Source organism: Terrapene carolina, unplaced genomic scaffold (genome assembly GCF_002925995.2).
Source record: "Terrapene carolina triunguis isolate 2854851 unplaced genomic scaffold, T_m_triunguis-2.0 Scaffold30, whole genome shotgun sequence".
Taxonomy (NCBI): domain Eukaryota; kingdom Metazoa; phylum Chordata; order Testudines; family Emydidae; genus Terrapene; species Terrapene triunguis.
The window spans coordinates 9,562,273-9,589,264 of NW_020664381.1; the positions used below are offsets into that span (position 1 = coordinate 9,562,273).

Below are 26,992 nucleotides of genomic sequence, written 5' to 3' on the forward strand. Positions count from 1 at the left end.
GCTTCTGAAAAGCAAATGAGTTGCCTTTAGATTTTACGTGAGATCCATGAATGTCATATATGAATAATTTTCTTAAGGAGGAAACTTCTGGTACGCCTCCATTCTCCCCTCCAGTTAGAACACCATAACTGTTCATTCCCCTGTTAGATAGCTAGAAAGCTAACGTATGTAAAATTTGGCTTTCCCAGAGGCATAAGACATGTTTACTTACATTTCTACTCACAGCTGCATGAGTCAAAGGCACACATTGCTTTAAGTATATGAGTAGTCCTACTGACTTCAGTGGGACTACTTGTGTGCAAAAATTACGCATGTGCTTAAGAGTTCGTGGTCTTGGGCAGTACCTGCAAAGGAATCTTTATGGGCTGTTGTATCAAAAATGTAGTTCTAAGACTGCCATTAGATATAGATTAATGCAGTTACTTTAGTATATTGCATACAGAAAGATGCAATTGTCAATTAATAGTATAACTTAAAAAATCCCTGTAAAAGTATTTTTGATTCTAACATTAAAAGAAAAACTTAATGTAAAACTATAAACTGTAACTTATTAAACTCTTCCAATATAAGGCTGTGTGGAGGAAATGTTAACTAAGGCCTTGATCCTGGAAAGACACACTCAACTTTACATGAGTAGTCACAATGAGCTCAGTGGAATTGCTCGAGTATAAAGTTAAGCACAGGCCTTTGTAGGGCTGGAGCTTTATAAAACCTAATCTCAACATGGAACTTGGCCTTAACTCTGCATCAGCTTTTGTGGTTTCTAACTTCAATCAGGCCCATAACATTATGTGATTAGTGTTTATAGTTCAATCAAATTTCATATGTGGCCATGAAACCTTTGTGCTCAAATCCCTGTTTAGGCCCTGCTCCTGCAGTGAGCTGAATGCTGCTAGGCCCCTGTGCATCCAAGGAACCACTGGCACAGACGCCTGCCGAGCTCATTGCAGCATGAGAATCTGAATGTTCATGAAAGCTCATTATTCACTGCTCTAAACTTTTCACATTTTGCATAACCCACTATTTTGTTTCCACATACATGTCAATTTTGGCAGGGCACACGCTTTTCAGTGAACAAGAAAGCAGTGCTGAGGCAGCTCCAGAAGAAGCAGAAGTGCCTGATTTGGAGTCCTCTGATGAGACAGATAGGATGAGCAAGGTGAGAGATTTTCATTTTCACATTACAAAGACCTAAAGTGCAGTAGAGTCACAGCTGACATGCTGACTTCACAGCTGTGCATGATTAGAGCATCTTCCCTAGGAAAATGTTGATCTTACTTTTAAGGTGTTTACAAGTGATACAGAGTGTAACAAATTACAGCCTTGATTACAGCACATCAACACCTGTTAAGTAAGAGCTGTGTTCTGGATCCATGAGGGGTAAAGAGTAGACCTGGTTCTGATCTTCTGTGGTGTGTGATAATGCTTTCACATATTAAAATATAGCAACTCTATCACTTCTTCCCCTTGGGCAGGTGAGCTGAATGCATTTCCAGATTGATTTATCACATTTTCCTTCCATTTTCTCTTTAGTAACTTCCAAAGGTGTGAAGCACAAAAGTTATATTATTGCCTTAAATCAATAGTATAGTTTACATGTTAGCAGCTTAAATGCAAAACTAATTACAGCCAATCTACCTTTGATTAAAGCAGAACTCTCCAATTATAGTTAACAGGCTGCACAAATAGATTGCTAATTGCTGTCTATTAAGGGATGAGTTCTGGCATGGTTTGGTAGTTTGTTCTAGCTGTGGTAATCGTGAATACTGCACAAAATGATCTGTGGAGATTAGTGTTCTCTGAAGCTGAATCAAGTACATATGGTAAGATTACTTTAAGAGGGCTGGCTGTTTGTTATATTTTAAGTACTTGCTGCATAATTGATGCTGCGTTAGTAACCTAAGCTCTACAGAATTCACTGTGCAGTGAGTATAGACTATGTAGGACTGATCTCACTGAGTCTCTGTATCTCCTCTCCGTGCTTATTCGCTTGCTCACTCTCTCTATATCTATTTCTGTGGTTTCCCATCATTTTGTTTTAGTTGAAAATGTGTCTTGGTGAGTCATAAACCGATCCCCCAAATACCACTATTAGGTTATCATAGTTGAAAGGAAGGAAAAAGCCCCTGGCCTCTTGTTTCCTGATCCCTTATGTCATACTAGCTTGTAGCCTTTCCTTTGATAGATAGGAGAAAGCATTCCCATGTATGAAACATACACAGAACTTGTATGTAAAGCAGAAGATTATCTTTAAACTTCGTCTCTAGATTTTCCTAGGGAATCATTTTATAGTAAGTATAAAATTTATATTTTTCAAAAGTGGGGGAAGTATTAATGTGTGTGGACTTTTATTTATTTATTTATTTATTTAAAATTTAAGTGTGGATACCTGCATGATTTGTAACGAGGTCTGAAATGAATGTTTCTTTACAGAAAAACTGTCCACATATTGATGGTATCTATTGCTAACTTGGCTATGGATACTCTTGCTGTGGTTGGATTTTCTGTAGCGTTTAAAAGTTTTATGTATGAATTATGTAAGAGGCTGCGATGTCCCATTTCACACTTTGCTTCCGTGAACCATCAGCTGTCTAAAGCAAGGTATATGAATTGTATGATGAGCCCCGTGCTTTGACTGTGTTTTAGTAGTTATTACACTTCTGACAAGAGAGTAAGAACTGTAACTAACTTGTACATTTAATGAGTGCAGACTTTCAATGAGGTGGAAATTTCATTTTGTGTAAATGAAACATTATCACCTGTTTTGCATTTTCTAATACTTGGAAATGTGTATCTTTGAAGGAGCCTCTCATTATACATAACTTATGTGATTCATGGGGGAGAATTTTTGAGTTCAGTATTTTGTTTTGTTTTTTCCCCTTAAACTTTTTTTTAGTCTTGAATCAAAAGGCTGGGAGGGATGTGTGTGTTTTTCAATACAGAATATATTTATAGTGACAACAAATATATCTTTTAACTTGCTAACTCTACTTTCCCTGTTTATATAAACAACTCTGTATTCTTTACAATTCTCCCATGCTCTTGAATTTCAACAAAACGTAAAAATAGTTCTGTTAAAGCCAGAGAGAATGCTAGTAAATGTGCAGCTTAAGAAGCTGCACTGGAAAGGGGGCTCTGACTTTTGTTCCTAATTCCTCTTTATAGTTGTGCTTTGCTTTAAAATGTCTTCTGTATCACTGGGCATTTAATTAGCTGACGGTAGAGTCTGTTAATCTCTTCTATGAAGGTACCCATACCACACGTCGTCCTCCTAAAATCCCCTGGAAGTCATTTGCAGGGTAATGCAAGAAAAGGTGTCTTCTCCATGCTATTGCCACCTCCTTCCAACCCTACTGAGATTATGAATCGTGCTCACATCATCAGCCTTAACTTGCACTGACTGTCTCTGTACACAGTGAAATGCACCTGGAGGAAGTGGGGAGAGGAAAGAGTTTGAAGGCCGTGGTCAGTGGAGATGCTATTTGAGCATGGCTACTATGAGAGGCATGGCTGTAACCTGCAAAGAATTCTGCAAAACTTGAGCTTGTTCCCTTTTTACATATCTGACTTGATAAAGTAGACCTGAGAGTCCCCCCTGCTGTTGCCAGCTTCCCCCCCCCCTTCTCCAGCAACCCCTCACCCCTTGTTTTCTAACCTTTAGACAGTATGTTTTTTCCTGGTGATATTAAAATAGTCGAGTACGCCAGGTGTGAATTTCGAATGGAAAAAACAAGCAGGAGAAACTTCTAGGCTCCTTTCATATATCACAAAGAAGGGGGAAAGGACACAAGGTGTGTGTGTTGCCATTTCCTAAACAGGTCTCCATTAAATTGGGGAAGAATTAGAACAAAACCTCATTATTTCAATGGAATTATCCTGCTGTAAACAGCAAGAGATGGGATATCTTAAAATTGTGCTAGATAAAGCATTAGAAAATACATTATAGAAACAATCCTTCATAGGAAGAGGGAATTAACTGATAGGTCTGGTGTTTTTAATCTCTAAGGTTGGGTGTGTTTTTGAGATTCTAATTGCTCTTCTTTCTTTTAAAAGTTAAGGCAGCCCATGTACAGCTGGCTTTTAGTGAGCTCAGTATCTCCCAATTGTAAAGATGTAAATATTGGCAAGCTCCTATGCTTATATATATATATATATATATAATATATTTTTTTTTAAACAAAAGTTGCACTAGAGAAAGGCCAAAGCCCCTCTAAGCCAAACTCCTTTGAATTTCAGTGGGTTGTGCACATTTATAGACTGTCTACACGAGCACATTTGTTGTCAAACCCTTTTTGTCAGTCGGGGATGTGGGAACCCTCCCGTGATATAAGTTTCACTGACAAAAGTGTCCGTGTGGACAGTGCTACATTGGTGGCTGCTATCCTACTGACATAGCTACTGCCACTTGTTGGGGGTGGTTTTCTTATGCCGGCAGTAGAGCTCTCTCCTGTCGGCATAGAGCGGCTACACAGGCGACTTTACGGCGGCACAGCTGCCGCTGTACAGTCAGGGCCGGCTCTGGCTTTTTTGCCGCTCCAGGCAAAAAAGCCGCCGGCCGCCCCCCCCCCCCCCCATGGGGGGGGGAGGGCGGCGAGCCCCAGCGGAGGCTCCGCTCTCCCCCCGGCGGCCGGGGGGAGGGCGGCGAGCCCGGCCGTGACCCCGCTCTCCCCCCGGCGGCCGGAGCGCGGCGCCGCCCCCCTCCAGGTGCCGCCCCAAGCACAAGCTTGAGGGGCTGGTGCCTGGAGCCGGCCCTGGTACAGTTGTGCCACTGTGAGGTCTGTAGTGTAGACATAGCCTCAATTTCTAATCCAAGATCTGTATGAGAATTTAAACCAGTTCTAAGTAACATCTTTGTCAGTCATCCATCTCTAGTTTAACAGGATACCATGTAGCTGACTTACTAGTGTAAGTTTTATTTAACAAAAACTAGCCTTCGTAATTATCTGCTTATTTGCTTAAAGTGTGCTAATTTATATAAATTTAACACACTTGGTCTGGAGGTTAAAACGTGTAGAGGCAGGTTCTCAATATCGCACAGCAACAAAAGCTTAAGTATTTTGCACATTGTAGCCCTCATGACACATTTACTGTGGTGATCAGGTCAGTAGCGCTTTGTTTAGTGATCTGCCACATTCCCCACTTGTGGATGTGTTTAAAAATCTAATGAGTTGAAATGCTACTGGATGTTAATTTCCTTTTTTCTAATTTAAGACCTGTCTCTTGAAATTAAAACTAATTACCTTGCAGCTGTGCTTAAGGTACCATGCACTAATGACTCTGTATGCATGTCATTTACCAAACGTGTTCTGTGAAGATGAATCTTCTTTTGCAGTGTTAATGAAAACCAAAACTATCTATTGATACAAATCCCTCAACACATGTAGAAGTTGAGGTAAAAGGATTAAAATCGGGATTTCTTAAAAAGCAACTTAAGGTTTTCCAATAATCTAACTGGCTTTTTAAAGTTGTCTAATTGGTGTGTGCTGTCTGCCCTGATGTTTAATAATCTTATGCAGTACAGGTTGCACCCAATCAGCTGATACTAATCCACAGGCAATAGACATTTATATTCCACTGTCAGCTTCCCCGCTGCACGTTTCAGCCATTTCTTGCAGGAGTTCTCATATGACCGTTTCATGAAAGGGAGTCTTCAGAAGTGACTTCACTAGTTAGAGCTGAGAATTAAATTCTCATTGATCTATTGAAAGAACGAGACCTACAGCAAATGACAACAGGAGCAGAGTCTTGCAGAAGTGCAGTAGCTGCCCTCTCATTAAAATACAGGGGAGGATGTTTTCTGTGCTTGTGTCTCAAGTAAGCAGCATGGAATATGAGGAAAGAACACTTGTCTGGAGCAGGAAAGAATTTCATATCAGCTGAATATGGAAAGAAATGTGGATTTTTTTTTTTTTAGTGTATTTGTTACTGAAAATGCTGAGTAACAGCATTTTCACAACAATATCTTTCCAATGATGTCAGCTTTTTGGAGAGTTAAACGTAAACCCAGGAACAAAGGCATGGAGAGGTCCTGTGATTCTCTTTATCACATGCTGCATTTGGTGAGCAGATCTACTGTTGTGCAGTGTAACTAGATTAAGCAATTAGCCTAATGTAGCCTCATGCTGTAGTAATTTTAAGAAGTTTCTAAATGTGATACTAAGTAAATAGTAATGCTTATGCCCACAGAAGGTTGGTTTTTTTTGTTTTGTTTTGTTTTTTAGCATATGCAGTCCACGTAACAATTGAGGCCAAGCCTCGGTGGGATTTGCCTGAAGTTTTTTGTTTAGATTTTGGAGAACAGTTTTTATTTAAAATGTCCATTTTTGGGTAGAGGTGTTGAGTGCCCTGAAGGACCACACTTGACTACACACACTCACCCCTATATATATATATATATATATATTTATTTATTTATTTTTAAATGGGGACTGGCAGAGGAAATTGCAGTCCTCTCTCAATTAGAGAACAATCAGCCAAAACACCAATTGTTTCAATGATGTCAGCATGCTCAACTTTTGAGGAAATGCTCCTGCTCAGGAAGGATGTGAGATTAGTTTACCTGGTGAGCTCTTTGCAGGATGGGGGTGGTTTTTGTTTAATTGGTGTGCACAGACCTAGCACCCAATCCTACAAACCCTTGTTTGCACCAGTAATTCCATCATAGTCACTACTTGGGATCACTTTTGTGAGTGAAGGTTTGCAGTATTGACCCCTAAATATGATTCAATAGTTTCCTTGACTTAAACGAACACACCCTGAACTGGTCTCTCACTACACCAGTGCTTGGTAGGGAACAGATCTGGAATTGGAAGGTAAAGGGAGCTAGCTGTTTATCTGTCTACCAAATTACTCTGTTCTCTTCCCTCTAAATCTCTAGGCAATTGGATAATGGTGACATTTTAATAAAGTGTTTAAGTAAAATCTGCACTGTATCATAACTAACACTACTTTAGCTGGCTGTAAAGTGTGTTTCTTTCAGCCTGTCACTATTTACTTTCTCTAAATAAGACATTGGCAGAGAACTCCTTTCTAAAGGTGCATGCAAAAAGATGATTTGATGCCTGTGCCTTGAGCAAACGTGAACAAGTTCATGAATGTCAGTGGCCTTGAGATTTGTAATTTGTCTGTTGCAAAGCATCAATTTTAAATAACTTATATTTTAAATCTGGTAAAAATACAACTTGATGTGAGGAATCCAAATTGCAAAGTAGAAGTGCTGTTAGATGACACCTGACATGACTGAAGTTTGTGACTGGTCATCTCCTAAAGCTTCCATATGTGAAGGGGGGAAAAAAGAACAAATCCATGCCTTATTGTGGGCCAATATTTTGGAACATAGGAATTGTTACACCATCCTCACTAGAATAGTGTCAGACTAAGGCATTTAAACTATAATGAGCACTTCACTTAAATGAGCATTTAAAATTGCTATCTAGTAGTTCATGATATTAAAGGCTTTCCCTGTTCTTTATGTAGTCCATCTTTTCTAATGACTTAATGTGAACAACTTCTATGAGAGGCATGATAACCCATAGTTAAAATGTTGCAAAATGTGTGGGGGTTTTTTTTTTTAAAAAACAAAATTGCTCTACTTTATAAAAGCTTCAAAACCACCAAGACCTCAAGTTCTAGAACTGTAATAACTGTTACAAATGTAATTGTCTTTTTGTGGCTGTATATTTCCTATACTCTGCATTGCAAAAGTCACAGCTGATATAACACAGTATAAATAGTTTCTACGAACTTATGTATGATACTGCCTTGATAGAAATAACTTCTTTCCAAATGAGATGCTGAAATGGAAGGGGGGGGGAAATCAAATTTGTAGATAGGTAGAAACATACATTTAGGTCCACATATAGCCCCAATCACGATAGTCTCTTTAATGTATTTAATCTCATAGCACTTCCTTACATCACAGGAGTGGTATTATCTCCATTTTACAGATGGAGATGTGAGTGACAAAGAGGCTAAGGGCTTGTCTTTGCTGCACTGTTAGCTTGAGCTATCTACTGAGAGTTAACTCCTCTGGAGTGAGCTAGAGTGAGAACGGTCACACTGCAAAATAACACTGGAGTAATAGTGTGTTTGGATTAGCAACAGTAGCTGAGCCCTCACTGCATTACTTGCTTGAGCTTCAGCAGCACTATAGCTTCAATCCACACCCCCTGATGGGCCAGCTACCTTAAGTTTAAAGCACCACTTAATTCAAGGTGGAGATTTTTGTGTACGCACATAAGTCAGGTTGGGGTGACCTTTGAGCTATACCTCAAGCTAATCCTGAAGTGAAGACCAGCCCTATGTGACTTTCCCAAGGTCACACAAGAAGCATATGGCAGAGCAGGGACCCAGGTCCTAGGATAGTGCCCTAATCACTGGACCAGCCTTCCTCTCTGAGGAATTTACCTTATTAAATACAGTGACCCAGAATGGTCTAAACTTAGGCCTGCTTCACCACTTCTTAAGCTGCCAGTTCCCTACACCCCTGATTCAACAAGGCACTTTAGCATATGCTTAAGTTCCAATAAAGTCCTAGAATGAAATCCTGGCCCCAGTGAAGTCTGTGGTAAAACTTCCAGTGACTTCACCGGGGCCGGGATTTCACCCCAAGTGCTTTGCTGAATTGGGGCTGTCAGGCTTGATTCGACCCCAAATGGTGCAGGATCAAACTCTTAGTGAGCATAGATGGAGTGAGGAACAAGAGAGCCCACAATCGATAACTCAGTTATCTTGCACCATAATCATGCTATTATACAACTGTATTTAATCAGCAGTAAAATACTGCAGGGTCAAAAGAGAGGTTACAGACTACCCAGGAGCTGAATTAGAAGCAAATTAGTCCTACTCTCATAATTCAGGTAGAACAGATAAATTGCTACTCCGTTCTATACTACTTGATCTCAACTACTCAAGATGAATGTTATTGCTGTAATAATCAAACTCCAACCAAAAGAGATTTTCTTCAGCCATTCGTATTTCCTGTAAGTCAGCTGTAAACAGTTGATCACTTAAATGTGCATATTACAGAAAATGTCACCTTTGTGTAATTACTGACTAAGTAATTACTGACCTAATACATAGTAGTTTTATGCTTGGATGGGTGTTGGCAGCCATAAAGTAGCTGTGGATGAAGCAACTGTATTGTTCCAGGAAAGTCCTTACCAAGTGGAGATAATGCTCCTTTTGGATTTCGTGGCACTACGTTTATAGAGGTGAATTAGAGGGAAGTAATGGCTTTACATAAGCAGAATGGCTATGGGACAGGGACCCTTTCACCATTAGGTCACCAGTCCATATCTGGCCTAGGTCAGTAGTAGCTGAAATTCATTCCCACCTGCCAGTTGTTTGGCCTGTGTTAAATGAGTTGATGGTATCCCTTCACCTCCTGGTGGGCAGGACTCCTTCTCCTAAGTGGCTTCTCTGGTCAGTCTCTACAGAGACTGTGAATGCATTTTCAGTGAACCCTTAATGCAGATTGAAGGGGCACAGAGACTGAATTACTCTGACCCCAGAGTTTCCTCCAACTCTGGATTAAGGAACAGCAAAGTGGGGAAACTGGAGCAGCCACTGTCTAATATACCATACCATCTCACTCGCTACACATTCCTCATTCCACCCTGCCTCCTTCCCTCTTCTTATCTCCTCTTAAACCCTCTCCTTGTTATGTTCCACCCAGGCTTGCTCCTGTTTCCTCACTCTGCCTCTTTTATATTGTCCCATATGATTGGAACAACCTCAGAATCAATGTGCATCAACTTCTTCCCAGATTTCTGGCCTCAGACTTCTAAAAATGCCCACAACCCAGGGAGCATTCTAGATTTGCCCACAGTATGCAATGTGGATTGACCCTCTTCTCTCCTCCCCCCGATGTCTTTAGCAATATAAATATGCTTCCTAAAGAAAAGCTCATTTATTAGTTGGTAATGGAGCAAAAGTATGTTTTGTTTCCAACTTGATGCATCAACACACCATAGACTACTAACTAATACTGCAATTTGATAACTGCTGAGATTTTTTCCAAAAGAACCTAAGGGTCACCCAAATACCGAATGAATTTCATCCTCTATATGCAGTGACTGGAAAGTATCCAAAATAAATTAAAACAAAAAGGACAGGTTTTTTAATGTCAGTAAATCTTCATGTATCAACTAGAAATATAAGCTGCATTGTTAGAATTAAACGAATGTTTTTAGAAACACTTTCCCCCCTTTTTACTGGGATTTTTATAGCCAACAACAAAATAGGCAGCAAATTATAACAATGTATAAGGTAGTGCTAATACCTCTTTCCCATGAAAATAATCTGACTAGGACCTACCTGCTGTTTTATACCAAGTTGAAATGAAAAAACAATAGATGTAGAATAGTCAGGCTAGATGCCTACAACAGCATCCATATTATTCTTGCCGTGATCACCACACTTTACAAGACATTGTGCCATTCTTTCTCCCAGGGACCACATTTATTACACTCCTGCATTTGGTTTGTGCTCTCCTTTAACACTATCAGCAGGTACAGAATTGGTCAAAAGCAGTTTAAAACAATGGTGGGCCACTTACATCAGCACAACTGCCAATGACTCTACCCTAGTTGTAGTGATGGTGGGGATATTTGAGTAAAGAAAGGCTAGTAAAGATATCCATAAAGACACCTGTGCAGCAATCTTGAGCATTACTCTGCACAGGTGTAACTGAGTGGAACTTTGTAAACAAGTCTGAGGCTCAAGAATAATAGACTGACGCTCTCCTGTATCTGTGTTGGCTCTGCAGCGATTACAGGAGGTAAAAAGCATAAAAAAATTCACTTCTATCATCAGATATGACTAAGGTGCCTTTTTTTTATTTTTTGAATAAAACTGTACTTTCCTGGTGGTGGGAGGAATGGGGGAGTTGTGAACTCTACCAGAGAGAGGGTGAATCCTACAGTGATGAAAATGGTACAGTTATGCAATGCTTAATTTTTATTTGAGGTTTATTTAAAAAATAAATACCCCTTGCACAATGCTTAGGGCTTACATACATAATCTTATAAAGACAATTATCTATCACTCCATCTTTTGTAGAGCTGAAGGGAGATGGAATAGAGCAGGGAGAACAGGAGTAACCCCTCCAAACCACCATTTTCCCAGGGTACACTCCAACCCCCTCCAGCATCAGACCTTGCATTCAATAAAAAGGCCAATAAACCTGGCATCTGAATTGTCAGTTGAAGCAAGTTACGAGTTGAGGGGGAGCCCCACTGAGAATGCCCTGCTTGTAGCCCTCTTGCCTTTAAATCTAGGACTGTTTCTTCAAGTGCCTCGGAATAGAGTGGGACAATTTGATTCTCTAACATATTAAACTGATCCCTTGTTAACTGGAATATTTGAATAATTAAATTACCATTATATTATTCATCTTGTGGTAGTGCTTAGAGGCTCGGGCTCCCCCACCATGCTGCATGCAGTAACTACAAATAGTAAAGATGTGTATGCTCAAAGAACTTTTGTCTAATTAGATACAATCAGTATGACAAACAAAAGGAGGGGAAGGAAAGTGGACACAAGTAACATCAGTAAATCACAGGGTTAGGCAGCTAATTGCATGACTTGAAGGTTTCATTATTGTTTGTTTGGTATTGCGGCAGCACTTAACGCTCCCAATCATGTAGCAGTATCCCATTGTACTAGATGCTATACAGACCAGTGCAAAGAGCTTACAATCTAAGTCCGCTTAAGCATCATGACACGGCTGTATTTTAAAATCTAAGCTTTAGACATTCTTAAAGGTTCAATTAAAAATAAAGTCAGAGAGAGAGTCTCAGGACATGGCCAAACACCACGTCCATGTTCTACTTGGATGTTGTAATTCCTTTCCCTTGTTCCCTGCTCTTCCCGCTTTCTTTTAGAATTTAATTTCTTTAGAGCAAGGACTGCCCCTCCATTAGTGTTTGCACAGTGCTTAGCGTGTTCTGAGTGCTACCAAAAACAAATTACAAAAATGTACTTTAAGTCATTTTTAGCGACTGTTCTGTGATCTGAGACTTCTGTTTTGTACTTGCCCATACTTTTTGGGCCAGAGACTTGTTAGTGGTCTGAGGCAATTCCCTTGCTGTACAGTTGTGGCACTGTCTAAATATACTTATTTTACAGGCTGTGGTCATTATGTGACATGTCACTCTGAATTTCTAAGAACAATGCATCTGGGGTTCTTCATAACAGGGGTCCTGATTCTCAGTTAGTACAGAATGACAGCTGCCCAGAGCCAGGTGTGGTCCCTCATCCTTGGCTCTCCAGGCCCCATGGGAGTTAGTGTAGATTCCCTGCCTTTCTGATTTCCACCGCCTGCATAAACTCCATAACTGAGCTTATAACAGCAGAAGATCCGGCGTTGTAGAGTTTGGTTTCACCATGCTGGCTCTTCTTCTCCCTTTCCCCAATGATCAGGGATGCAGGTAGCGTAGGAGGTAACTATTCCTGTACAAATGGAGAAATTTCTAGTTTAAATCTCTGGCTGCTTTAAGGTCACTTTGCACTGTGTATGCTGTGGACAGTGAACTTGGCAGACTGGAACATCCAGCCCTGGATGATAAAACCTCCGATACAGAAGCACAGCACACTTCTTAAAGTTACATTAGTACATACAATATGTACGTGGGGTATACAATAGCAGAATTAGAGTTCAAATAGCTCCTACTTTAAAACAACTAGGCGTAATGTTTTCTCTTTTTAAAGAGTACAGAACAAGTTGCTGCATTTTGTCGCAGTCTACATGAGATGAATCCTTCTGATTCGAGTTTGCATCCTCAAGAATTTACAGGGCCTCAGCTGTCCACCATGAGACAACTTACAGATGCTGATAAACTGCGCAAGGTTATTTGTGAATTGCTTGAAACAGAACGCACCTATGTCAAAGTAAGTTACATTTTGTCTACGTTTTTCCTTTTCCTTCCAGAGTTGAACTTCTAAAAAGTTAAAGTTCTGCAATATTTTTTGTACCATGAATAAAAAAATAAAAACTAATTTACTAGACTAGTGGCAAGTTACCTTTTACAGTAAGACTTCTCATCAATTTTAATAGCAGCATCCAAAATACACTAGATATTTTAAAACTGAAACAACGTTGAATTTTTTTTTTTTTTTAAACAGTGGCATGAATCTTATTTGGTTGGGATACAGATAAATATTTTCAGACAAAATCGCATATCTTAATTTATAAGTACCGGTAATCTAAATTGTACAACTTTTTTTAATGTCTTAAATTTCACTAAAATAGAATATACTCCTGTCTTATACAAGACCGATGAAAGACCTAGAGATTACATCAATGGTGTTAAGGAGAGGATCTTTGTCACTGTAACAGTTTGAGAGAGGTACTTGGAGGAAATGACATTAAAGAGTATTTTCTTTATTTTTGTGTTTATTTTAAGGACTTAAACTGTCTAATGGAAAGATACCTGAAACCTCTACAAAAAGAAACTTTCCTCACTCAAGATGAGGTACGGGAACTGTTGCCATAGTGCTGCCAGATTTTTTGTTTGACTCTTACTGTCTGCTATAGGAAGGAATGGAAGGAGCCATGAATGTTAAACTTACTTAGGAACATTTTTAAATGGACTGACGCTGACTTTAAAAATACTGATCAGTGTTGTCTGATCTTCTGATAACAGCCACACTACACTGTTGGAGTTTAAGGCCATGTCTACACTACAAAATTATGTCGACCTAACTTGTCAGCATACAGCCACCGCAGTTATTAAATCGCTTGGGCACACGCTTGGCTCCATGTGTCAGCAGTGTGTGTCCTCACCAGGAGCGCTCATTTTGATTGTATTGTCAGTATAGGGCATTGTAGGATGGTTCCTGAAAGCCAGTAACAGTCGACGTAAGCAATGCAGTGTCTACACTGACTCTGCAACAACCTAATTACTCAACCGTGACTTTGTGCCGCTCGGGGAGGTGGTGTTACTAAATTGGCATCGAGAGGCACTTCACTTAAATTTGGCTCCTGCTGAGGTAAATGCACTTCCACAGCTAGGTTGAGGCAAGGCAGCTTACATTGTCCTAACCCTTTAGCGTACACCAGGCTGAAGAAAAGCTAAGTGCTAATGTCCTGTAAATTGGGACTGGCTGGAAAGTCATCTAAATTGAGATTTTTAAGCATATTAAACTTTTTTCTCTTTTATTAGCTCGATGTTCTCTTTGGGAATTTGACCGAAATGGTAGCATTCCAGGTGGAGTTCCTGAAAACTCTGGAAGATGGAGTGAGGCTGGTGCCAGACCTGGAAAAGCTTGAAAAAGTTGATCAATTTAAGGTAAACATTTTATTTAAACGCTGGCTGAGTGTCTAAAGCAAACTTAAATAAGGCTTATGGCATACTTACTGTACAGTATTTTTGCACTGCCAAAATGTACTGCAGAAGTAGTCCTCTTAACCTTGTATCAAACCAGTTTGACTACCATGACTTATTTTGTAAGAACACATTTTAAGATTTTTACATGAACTTGTGTTGCCTACCACCATGACTCCTTGAAACTAGAATATCACACTGTAGCTATAGTTCATGTTGCATTTAGCTTTATAGATCAATGCCACTCAGCAAAAGCGTGATATTTACCTCTTTGTTAGATTTCATGTTTCAAACTCTGAGGAAAAGCTAGTGGCAGAAATATAATTGCATAAAACCTTAGTACTGACAAGTCTAAATTGCCAGTTCAGGGAAGCCACTGGGGAAATGGTTTTGAACTGTAAATTGTATTCTGTACTCGGCAGGCTCTTAATGCACATGTAGGCTGGAATGGCAAGCTATTGAATATAATGCTGCTTTTGAATCTTAATTTCAAATACTTTGAGGGAGAGGTAGAAATCTTAAAGGGAAGAAATCCACACTGAATTAAAAATAAATGGGGAAAGACATAGTGGGGAAGGGTTGGTTGCTAAACGAATAATGAATACCACCACCACCACTGTAATTGGATCCATCTAAGGCAAGTAACTCATGTAGTGTTGAAATTAACACAACCCAATGCATCTCCTCCTGGTCCTTTGGCTCGTTTCAGCACTGACCTTGATAAAAGGACGAGATGTCTTGGTGAATAATAATCCCACTGGGTTTGCTCCTCCAGGAACATGGATGAATTGAAGAGCTTGTGGACGAAGTCTCTCTTTTGGTTTTGTTCTGGATTGCTCATTTTAAATTGGCATTAGTCTCACAACCTACCGCTATGGTTAATCATTAGAAAATAATTTTGTTCTTTAACTAAGCATACTGAAACGTTGTGCTGGGCAAACTGGACTTTCATTGATGAATAGGCCTTGCCTCCTGCAGTCCCATGTCTTGCTTATGGACTCAAAAATGACTTTATATTGAAGCAAATTTGCGGGATCGATCAAACTTGTGTACTCCACGTATTGCCATACAGCTCAGAGACCTGAACCCTCTTTGAGGTAGACATCGAGCAGTTAGTCATTCCATATGTGTAGTCAGCGCTACATCCTGAGCATAAAGTGTTTTGACTTTGTGAGATAGTGACATTTTACACAAAGATCTGGCCTTCCTTCCATACATCATTATATTCAAAAGCAGCGTTCCATGCTCTTTGGCCAGGTTTCCACGATGAACAAAAACAGCCCAGCACACTGTACTATCAAACTCTCCATTGACACCTGAAGGGTTGCACGTCCCAATCGTACCTGATGCCATCTGCGGAGCTGCCCCAGAGACTTGTGTATTTGCAGGATTGAGCCAGAGCTGAGCTTCTCTACACAAGGCCTGGTGTGATGCCAATAACCATGGTCTCCCTGATTGGTGCAATGGTCTTTAGTAGACTCTGTATGCTGTTACTGAAGCATCTACACTACATTCTCACAGTAATCAGTTTGTGCATTGAACTGATGGGGGAAGTGAACTGACAAAGAGAAGTGTAACATATGGAGAGGACTGTCCTAAATATTTTTGTGTGGCTTTTCTTTTTTTTGTTGTTGTTGTTGTTGTTGTTGTTTTTTTCCCCACCACGTGAAACTCTTATTTGTTCTCTTTTTACACTGGACAGAGATAACAGAATATTGACAATTTATTCCTATCTACCTTTATAAAAGAGTAACTCAAGTAGCCGAACAGATCAGGTTCCCTAATAATAAAACGAGACTTCAGGAGTAAGTAACCATTGCTTTCTCCATGGAAATAAACACTTTATGAATCCCGTAGATGTTGCTGCATAAGAATTTAATGGTACATATGAAATCAAGATTATAGGCGTAGACTTAATAGAAGATAATTAAAAAATATTGACATATCTAGCAGTGATGAATAACCCCTCCACCCACTTGACGGGGGCGGGCAAACTTTTTGGCCTGAGGGCCGCATCGTGTTTTGTAAATTGTATGGAGGGCCAGTTAGGGGAAGGGGTCGTAGCCCGGCCCCCACCTCCTATCTGCCCCCTCCCCCGGGACTCCTGCCCTATCCAACCCCCCCCCGTTCCCTGACTGCCCCTCTGGGACCCCTGCCCCATCCCCACACACCCCGCTCCCTGTCCCCTCACTTCCCCCGGAACCCCTGCCACCCCATCCAAAGCCCCCTCGTTCCTGACTGCCCCCCCGGAACCCCTGCCCCCATTCAACCCCCTGTTTCCCCCCCCAACCACCATCCACACCCCCGCCCTGACCACCTCCCCAAACTCCCCTTCCCTCTATCCAACCCCCCCTGCCCCCTTACCGCGCTGCCTGGAGCACCGGTGGCTGGCGGCACTACAGCCGTGCCGCCTGGCTGGAGCCGGGCCACGCAGCACAGAGACCAGGTCAGGCCAGGCTCTGCAGCTGCGTGGCCCCAGGAGCTCACAGCCCCGCCGCTCAGAGCATTGTGCTGGCTGTGGAGTGAGCGAGCTGAGGCTGTGGGGGAGGGGGGACAGCAGGGGAGAGGCCAGGAGCTCGGGGGCTGGGCAGGACGGTCCTGCCGGCCGGATGTGGCCTGCGGGCCGTCGTTTGCCCACCCCTGCACTTGACACTCTGCAGACAAAGGGGGAAATAACCAATCCAGCTCACTCTATAAACACCCTAATATATCTAGGCTTGCCTGAATTTTACTTTTTTTTTTTTTTTTTTTTTTTTTAATATAATTTGATGGATAATATCTATTTAAGTGTTTTTTTCAATTTTTCTTTTATTTCTAATTTCAGTTGTGCAGAATTATGGGGTTTAAGCTTTTTGTTTTTTCCAAAGACTTTGAATTTATTTCAACATCCACAATTGTGGGTAAATTATGGAGGGTCAGATAATAATTATTTAATGACAGATCTTAATATTCAAAAAACTGTCAATATTATACGTTCAAAATTTTAGCCTTAAATCGCTCTTAAGTTCTCAAGCAGAATTTTTCTGACTTTGCCTATCTGTAAATTTCAATTCTCATAGATGGAAATGTTTTCATTTGATTTGTATATACACTGACACTGACGTTCATCATTTACCGTTAAAAATCGAATCCTTCCAAGCCTAAATATGGCCCAAGAAGGAGGATTTTGTGGGTGAATAATGGGGGAAAAAAATGGCACTTGGGAGATCAGAGTTAAGTTCTACTACATATTTCCTGTGTGACCTTAAGCAAGGTACATAGCTTCTCTCTGCACTGGTTCCCTAGTTGTAGAATGGACCTAATACTTGTCAATTTAGATTTTAAGTTTTTTCTTGGGGCAGGACTTCCTTACTACGTGTTTGTATAGCACAATCGGGCCCTGATCTTGGTTGGGTTTCTGAGCATTTCTGTAATACAAATAATATTTGGGGAGGAGAAGACAAGTCCCTGCTCTGAAAATAAAGCTGTCTGAGGATGGGGGTGGAGGGAACAGACTGCAGTATACACAATATTTGATCACTTTCAGCTATATATTTAATAGTTGGTGTATAGTAACTACAGCAGATTACAGAAGTTAGTTTTTGCTCATTAAACATATGGAAGTATTTAGGTTCCAAATAAGCCCATGAAAAAGAAATTTGCACATTAAAATTATATATACAATATGACACATTCTAGATCAACACCAATTTAAACAAGAAACCATCAGTTCTACAGTAGATTATATAGAACAGGTAGAAAAGAGTCTCTTATTCATGAATCTCTGACCTTCTGTTCTTCTCCGGCTACGTGGTGAGGAATTCCCCCTCACCTAATCTTCTGATTACTGAATGTTCCTGGGCAGGATGAGAACCTAGTGTAGATGGTCAGGGACATTGTAATCATGTGTGATAGCCATAAAACATGGCACAGAAGATCTTATTCTTTCTAAGTGGTCTGATTTCAATAGCTTTGTCAAAAGGAAATTTAATGATTGTGGTGTTTTTGTTTTGTTTTTAAATCCTAGAAAGTGTTGTTTTCCTTGGGTGGATCCTTTCTTTACTATGCTGACCGTTTCAAGCTGTACAGTGCCTTCTGTGCCAGCCACACTAAAGTTCCAAAAGTATTAGTAAAAGGTAAGATCTGCATGCTTTATATGTATTTTTTCCAAACACTCTTTTGATGTGGAAAACTGCCCTTGCACAATGTAGGATGTGGCTGACAGTGCAAAGGCTGCAGAATGGTCAGGTGTTGTCAGTCTGACAAAGCAGAAAAATTGACCACCAATGCATGTGCCAAAATGCCAACTGAGAATCCTGTTAACATTATGACAGTAAAGGCTATCCCAGTGCAGAGGGCTCACACACAACTTTATCTACACTAATACTAACGTGTTTTTTATAACACCCTTACCACCGTAGCATCTGAGCCCCTTCCAGTAGCACATTTAAGCAATGTGACTAACATCTGTCATGCATAGTTTGTGTGTTCACCCTCTCCCCCAGGGAGAATTGTGCATGCAGGATAGAGCGAGTGTTTGAGGGTTGTGTGTTGGAGAAGGCAGGTCGAATAAGTGTGCCTTTGCACTTGGAGTGAAGCTTGTGATACCCATAGGAATTAAGGGCCATGTACTACAGAAGTCCGGCTAATGTCCTATGTTAAAACCCAAAGAAACTCGGCAGGGAGCCTCCAAGAAGGGAGTGGAGGACAAGGAAAATCTTCTTGTTGCTTCCTCTGCTGCCACTATTCTGATCTGGGTCAGCTTGTGTGGCCCTTTTTCCTCCCTCTTCCATGAGGTGCTGCAAAAGATCTCCAGCTCCATACTACGCTGAAGAGCTGCTGTGCCCAAAGTGCCTGTGGAGCTGGGTTTCAATGTGGCTGCTCTGCGGGAGTGACTTTCACCTTGAAAGAGTTAATCTAGTAGTGGATTCAGCAAAGCTTCATATAATTATATATATATATATTTTATCTTGGATGGTGGGTAGACTAGCAGTTCCAGTTGCAGGAGCAACATAATTAGAAAAAATATGCTCTGATTTTTCAAGGAACACTTGATGTCAGATAAATAAGCCAGAAGACTTCTGATTTTTTTTTTTTTTTATTGTAAACTCTATTTACCATGCAGACACATGCTGGCAATCCCCCTGAATACATGAATAAATGATTTGTTGCCAGCCACTTTTATGCTCTCTCCTGGCAGCATCTAGGTTGACCTTATTAAGGACATAGGCTGGGTATCTTTGGCTGGTAAGCCTTTTAAAATCCTTGTATCTGTTGAATTGTAGACTCAGATTTGGAGTCCTGCTTGCTCCAAAGATAAATCTTTAAAAGTCTGGTAGAATGTATATGTATGACAGCATTTTCATATGCAGTTTTGGGTGGTCCTATGGCCTTCTGGTTGCAGTGGCAGTGCCTTTTTTATTTTAAATTGTAATAACTTTATTGTATTGATATAACTGTCTACTAAATGCCCAACTTCTCCTGGAAACAGTTATCCTTATGGAGGGAATACTTCCTGTACAACATACTCACATTTTTATAGTATCCATTCTTGAACAATCTCTGGGGTTGGGAGCAGTAGAAAAATCATCACTGCTCTATTTATAGGCAGGCTAACCACTTACTGCACCATGCCTCTATCTAGTATGTCTGAAATATATCGCAGGTATTATGCACGTGTATAATTTATATAGTTCCATCGGTGTATTCTGTTCCACCTCCTTACAAATTTTTTGATGTTTGTTGTTTGTGCTGTACTTTAAGGCTGAAAAGTAACAACAAAATGCCATTAAAGATGCACGTAATATTAACAAGACCAGACATACCTATGACACTACTGCTGTGGATTCTTATAAATAGCAGTGACACTTTTTGATTAAACTAGTGGGAGGGAGGAGGGTTGGTGGGCTTCATACCGCTCTACGGTACTAGAAATAATGTGACAAAGGATGGTTAAATAAAAGATGCTTATCTTGGTATGATGTTCAATCATGAGTTACTTCTCTATGGCATTTGATACTAACTAAAAACCTGAAGTGTATAAAACATGGTATTGTATACTTGATCAAAATGTGTATTTCTCCACAAACCACGCTTATTCTAGGCAAGTGAATTTCACCCTCTAAAAAGTTACTTCATACTGGCAGATCTTTGGGCTAATTAAAAACAAATTTTAATTTTAACTTCTAGCTAAGACGGACACTGCTTTTAAGGCATTTTTGGATGCTCAGAATCCTAGACGGCAACACTCCTCAACACTGGAGTCTTACCTTATCAAACCTATCCAGCGGATACTAAAGTATCCTCTCCTGCTGAGGGAACTCTTCGCTCTGACTGATGCAGACAGTGAAGAACACTATCACCTTGATGGTAAGGTGCTGAACTATGGAACCGTGTTTACCTGCTAAACTGGGGGGTGGGGCACGTTTCTTTCCCCTCACTCTTTCCATGAAGCAACTACGTAACTAGTTAATTTCCACTTGCTTTTTCCTCTAGTGGCCATAAAAACAATGAACAAAGTTGCCAGCCATATTAATGAAATGCAGAAAATACATGAAGAGTATGGTGCAGTGTTTGATCAGCTCATAGCAGAACAGACCGGGGAAAAAAAAGAGGTAAGGATTTTATTCTTGGCTTTCTTTATTACAAGTCTGTTATTCAGGAGTCTCTTTCTTCTGGTATGAATTACTGCGTATTGTTACAGCTACCATTACAAATTCCTTTTTCTGCATTGTGTCTAGCACAATATGCTAAAAGTTCTTCTTAAAGGTATGGTATAGTCTTGGAGACCAATACATAGAAGCAATCTTTCAGCAGTGACCGGTGATTTTGAGTGCTCATCTCAAGACTCCTTAAAGGGGCATGATTTCCAGAGAGTGCTGAATGCTTACCCTGTGAAAATAAGGCCCATTTCAAATTGGGCATCTCAAAATTGCTAGTTACTATTGAAAATGTAGACCACTTCTTTTGAACTCTTTCAAGGTGGAACCTCACAATGGAAGGTTGGTGAGACTAAGGTATGAGATGGGGATTCAACAAAGCAGAGGAGAAGGGGGACTAGAGCAGCAGCCTGCGGGAATGGTGAGGAGAGTCTTGAGATAAGAAAGTGGGGCTGGGATGGAAGGGGTGAGCTTCAGCAGCTACTTGGAGGCAGTGGAGGTCAAGCAGGAGAGGCAGGTGTGCTCATGGAGGAGGGTAGTCCTGAGGGTAGCAGCACTGTGAAGGCTGCAGGTGCAAGCAGGGTTGGACAATTGGTATTGAGACTACCAAGAGGTATGTGGAGACCAGAGTTGGGTCTGGTAGGCAGGACTGAGTGGAAGTGCTATAACCCTGGATTGAAGAGCAGTCTTGTGTGCTAGTAACTTACTGACACTTTAAACACAAGTGAGACTGGGTTGGCCTAGAGGTCCCACCAGTTCAGGGCAGGGGGACAGTGTGGGGAAGCAGGCACTGCTGTTACCCATGTTCTACTCTGTTCTGTGGCTAAATGGAGGACTTAACTTTCCAGAGATGTCAACTTAGCGCTTCTCACAAGTGCTGAATTCTCAATTTGTGTGTTCACGGGGAAAAGGTGGAAAACAGCTTTTAGATGTGGGAAAGGGTGAGTCTTAATGAAACTGACTTGTTGCCTCTGGAGATCAAAGTGAAAAATCTAGTTGTCTTGACAACTTTATTGTATATCTGCCCACAAAGGTTAGCACCGTTATTAGTCTTTGCTCAGGAAATACGTAGAACTTGCAGGTTCGATTAATATTTCTTCGCAGAGCTGTGTACAGGAGGCAAAGTTGTGTACCAGAAGCACTGTGGCTGGCTTCAGCTAGTAGAAATGTTCAATTCTTTGAGCACATTAAATGTAAAACAACATAAAGAGAAACTGAAACAGGGAGAGATGGACAAATACTATAAGAGTTCACAGAAATTTTTGGCTTCTTCATTATGAAATTAAACCTTCTTACAGATTTTGAATGGCCAGACTTTCAACGCTAGGCTTTACCTAACTTGTGCACAAAAATTAGGGATTTGATTGCATGTATGATCAGTTAGCATTGAACGCAGTTAGCATTTGGCACAATCTGTTTGCACAAAATTGCAACTGCCTAGTCCTGACGGAAAATCTTGCTCCAAAAGTTTGCTGCTTTTTAGAGTAAAATTCATCTAAATCTACTAAGGCAGTTAAAACCCTTTACACTGGTGCTTTTGTATTTTCATATGTTTGTGATTGGCAGGTTGCAGACCTTTCCATGGGAGACTTACTTTTGCATAATACAGTGATCTGGCTTAACCCTCCTGCATCATTGGGGAAATGGAAGAAGGAACCTGAGTTAGCAGCATTTGGTATGTACTCTGGTGATTCTTTCAAACACGAATAGAATTGCAGATTTTACTTGAGCAGAGATACCTAAGACCTGTGAGAAATGTACATAGAGAATGACAGTTACCTAATAGTGTTCCTGCTACATCATCTAGAACTCGAAAATTAAATGCACAATGATTTGCCCCTGAATTTAAAGGGCCAAATTCTGCTCTGTTAGTGATGTAAATGTAGAGAAATTCAATTCAAACAACTACTGTAACTGAGTAGAATGTGGCCCAAAGTCCATAGGAAGTGAGTAGCTAAAACCTCCCGCTACATGTTAGCAACCCTCTCCCACCCTTGACTGATTAGTATTTGTGTTTCAATAGCCTAATTCATGGCACTTCGCTTTCTTGCTTTTAGAGTTACACCTAGGACAGTGATACTTTGACTGAGGCTCTGTAATGTCTCCTGTGGCTCTTTGCATCGCACATTAAAACTCTGATTTAATTACTAATCAGGATGCTTTTACTATGTTATTAACCAATTGTAGAATACTTGGTCAGTCCTGTTGCTGTGAGAATAATATATGTATATAAATAGTAAATAAACAATGAATTCACACTACTCTGGCTCTTTTGGGTGATGCTGATTTGCTAATTTGGCTCCTGAACCACTGAGGTCTCGGTATCAATGATCTAGGGGTGTTTGGTTGTTGGCTTTTTTGGGTGGTTTTTGTTTGAACTCCCTCATGTAGCCAGGCGGCTGTCTTGATCTAGCAATTTGCTGATAGCACTTGGAAAGCCAGTGGCTACTAATTTTCAATATTGCCATTTTAAATAAAAACCCTTTAGCGACCCACTGAGGATGTCCCAACACCAGCAGGACAAAGGAACCACTTTAGTTCCTGCTGTCGTGGCTGGTGAGGAGCTGCCCAAGCCATTTTTCTTTCAATTGTGTATAAACTGGTCCTGTGGTCCGGGAAATGACAGAACATGCCTCCAAGATGAAAGTGATGATTGACGTCAGTTCAATGATTTGGGGGATCTGTATTCATTTTCAGTTATTGTGCAAAGAGTTTAAATCCTCTTTATAAAAATCTCAAGATCCAAATATTTTAATTCTAAAACGAAGGGTGTCGCTCTGTGGGCCACTGTGGAAATTACGATTTCATTCCTTTGCCTGATTCTTTAAACCCAAATTCCAACATACTTTCCCATAACATGTGCATGTAACATTCCAGCTATAACTGTATATTGACTCCTATTTATAGGCCACTGTCACAGACATCAATGGTCCAAATACGCCATTGGTCTGTTAAATGCAGTGTCAGCCCTATGACTCCCTGCATGCAACTAGGCAGGGACTATTTGTTGTTGTTGTTGTTCTGTTTTTGAACAGTGCCTAGCTCAGTGAGGTCCTGATCCATGACTAGGGGGCTCCTAGGCACTACTGTAGTACTAATAATACACCAACCACTCAGTGGGCTTAGCCAGATGGGTTTAAAACACACAACAAAACATTTTATTTTAGGTAGAATCCTGTAATTTGCAAACATGTCATTGTGTGAATAACCATTTAAAGATCACTTAACTTATGAATTCTGTAACATCAAAGCCACCTGAGAAATTAATTGTTGTGTAAATTCTACTGGGGGGGGGGAGAGAATAATACAGGAACATGGAGTCTTTATAATTATCCTCTTCTTCTTTTCCCCTCTTGGCCCCTGACTGAAACAAAGGCTTACCAGGAATGTGTATGATCTTGTCATGATTAATGGTGTGTGTTTGACTTCTGTGTACGCTTGGGCTTTACAGGAGACAAGGGTACAGGGACCATTACTGACTGTGGGTTTGTTTTTGTTTTTTTTTAATCTTTCTCTAGTGTTCAAAACTGCTGTTGTCCTTGTATATAAAGATGGTTCCAAACAGAAGAAGAAACTTGTAAGTTTTGTTGCTAATTTGACTATGTATTATGGGATCCAAAATGAGCAAGGCCAAGATTTTCTAATTGTATTTAGCCACTGTATAATGGTTTACATGTACAAATATTGATTAGCTAATCTCTTTACATCGTTGTGCTAGTAGGTTGTAAAGATTTTTACAAGCAGGTAGTCACCAGTCAGGTTAAACATATAACTGCCTTTCTCCCTTTGCAAATAGGTATTTGCCCTGTGTCAGTGTGAATGGGGTCAATTTTATGAATAATTTGAGGTGCCAGTTAGATTTTAAAGCTATAATCTAACAACTAGCTTTGCCAATTTGATAAGTGGGAGTGTAGCCAATATTGGGATAGAATTTAATTAGGATAATCCCTTCTTATTGAGTCCAGGGAGCACTAGTTTACTAACTTTTAACAGTAGGTTCTCTTCAGAACAGCACTTACCTTGGACAGAATTCTCAAATCAGGACAGTTGGTGTTCTTGCCTTTATAAACTTGTTGACTGGTTACCAAGAACCACAGAAGTACGTAATCAGCAGTTCTTCAATCCAGTGTAGATTCAACAAATACTCGAGGGCATGCAAGCAATTGTCATAGAACAGTATTGAGGTCAAGCAGTTATACCAGAAAACAAACAATACAAATATCCAATGTTTTTTTATTGCATTCACTTATTCTCCATTATCAGTTCTTTATCTCTAATACACTTACCACACTTGAAGTAATTCCCCAAGGAAGAGAGTTGCACTTTGCCTTAAGGCAATCTTAGAAATGTGGTCCCTGCTGTTTTTAATGTTTGATATGAAATGGCCTAGTTTAAAATACTAGAAATAATTGCTTAAAGGTATAGTTTAAAACTCTCTAGGCCAAAGTAGTGTCCTAAGCATGTTTCCCCTTTGTTTAGGGCACTACTTTGTAAAATCCAAATCCAGTTTTTTGGACTTCTCACTAGAAACAGTGTAGACTTACCAAGGAACTTTGTTACTTATCTTAAAGAACAAAATATCTGAAATGAAATCTCGCTGCTTTTTCTCAACCTTGTAACCCTGGGAAAGAGGAGGGTTTGCCATGTGGCTGGGCCAAGTGTCAGTAGCACGCCTAGATTCTGCAGCTGCTTTTGTGGTTTCAGTGAACTCTGGAGTGCCACATGGTGACCCCCTTTTATACCCTGGTTTCAGGGGTTGCTGGAGGGTGGCTGCTCTCTTGATTCTGTTGGATGCTTTCCAAACTGCTTTCAGCTCTGTTTCTCTGCAGCTTCTGTTGATATCCAGTAGAAGGTGTTGGTGTATAACAAATTCCTTCAATCCTTTTTTTGTCTGGAAGGTTCCTATTTTATTCATCTCAAGGACTGTATTTCTGTATTATCCAAATGTTAATTGGACTCTCACCCCTCCCTTTTTAATTTTCTTTGTATATTTCAAAGCTATATACCATTTTGGTGCTTATATCTTTGAGTACTCCTTGTGACCTACAACTCCTGTATTTCCAGAATGCAACAATCATTTATAGTTCCTCCAAAGTAATGAGGGACAGCTCAGTGGTTTGAGCATTAGTCTGCTAAACCCAGGGTTGTGAGTTCAATCCTTGAGGGGGCCACTTAGGGATCTGGAGCAAAATCAGTACTTGGTCCTGCTAGTGAAGGCAGGGGGCTGGACTCGATTACCTTTCAAGGTCCCTTCCAGTTCTAGGAGATAGGATTTCTCCATTAATTTATTTATTTATTTAAATTTAGTGGACATAGTAAATTCCTTGATTATATCCAATATCTTCGCATCCTTCGGGGCTACAAGAGACATTATCTTAAAGGAACGAGAGAGAGAGAGAGCTGAGTCATAAAACAGTTAAATGCAGAGTTTCTAATTTGGCTTGAAAGATTTTTATTTATATCTGTAAAAATAATGGAGCCCTGTTTGCTCCAAAGATATATCTTTAAAAATCTGTGTGTGTGTAGGGCAGCATTTTCATATGTGGCTATGGGTGGTCTTATGGCCGCCTGGTTGCGATGGCAGTTCTGCCTTTATTTTAAATTGTAATAGTTACATTAATACGATAAAATATCTTCAAAATGAACAAAATTTCTGGAAACCATTATCCTTATGCAGGGAATACTTGCTGTGCCGCATAATCCAAGAATAGCTATTATAGAAACATGAACCGTCTTTTGGGGATGGGAGCAGTAAAAATCATCAATTCTATAACTAATATAGACAGGCTAATAACCTATTTCACCATGCAGCTATCTAGTAGGTCGAAAATACGTACGCTATACTTGCGAAGTGTATAACTTACATAGTGCCATAGGTGTATTTGGTTCTGCCTCCTTACTGTTTTTTTTATGTTTGTGCTGCACGTTAAAGCTTAATAAAAGTAACAACAACAAAATGCCATTATTGCCTTTATTAAAGTGCCCATAATAGTGACAAGGCCAGGCATGCCTATGACACTAGTGCTG

General features: G+C 40.3%; 1 protein-coding gene across 1 annotated transcript in view; it reads left to right on the forward strand.

The window, feature by feature from the left end:
* LOC112104509 (T-lymphoma invasion and metastasis-inducing protein 1) overlaps positions 1–26,992 on the forward strand; it is a 233,305-nt gene that overhangs the window by 199,044 nt on the left and 7,269 nt on the right. The window contains exons 16-24 of the mRNA XM_029911499.1: positions 1,056–1,159; positions 12,712–12,891; positions 13,407–13,475; positions 14,166–14,291; positions 18,334–18,442; positions 20,496–20,675; positions 20,802–20,920; positions 22,532–22,640; positions 24,484–24,542. Coding sequence (XP_029767359.1) covers positions 1,056–1,159; positions 12,712–12,891; positions 13,407–13,475; positions 14,166–14,291; positions 18,334–18,442; positions 20,496–20,675; positions 20,802–20,920; positions 22,532–22,640; positions 24,484–24,542 — 1,055 coding nt within the window. The remainder of the gene's footprint in view (positions 1–1,055; positions 1,160–12,711; positions 12,892–13,406; positions 13,476–14,165; positions 14,292–18,333; positions 18,443–20,495; positions 20,676–20,801; positions 20,921–22,531; positions 22,641–24,483; positions 24,543–26,992) is intronic.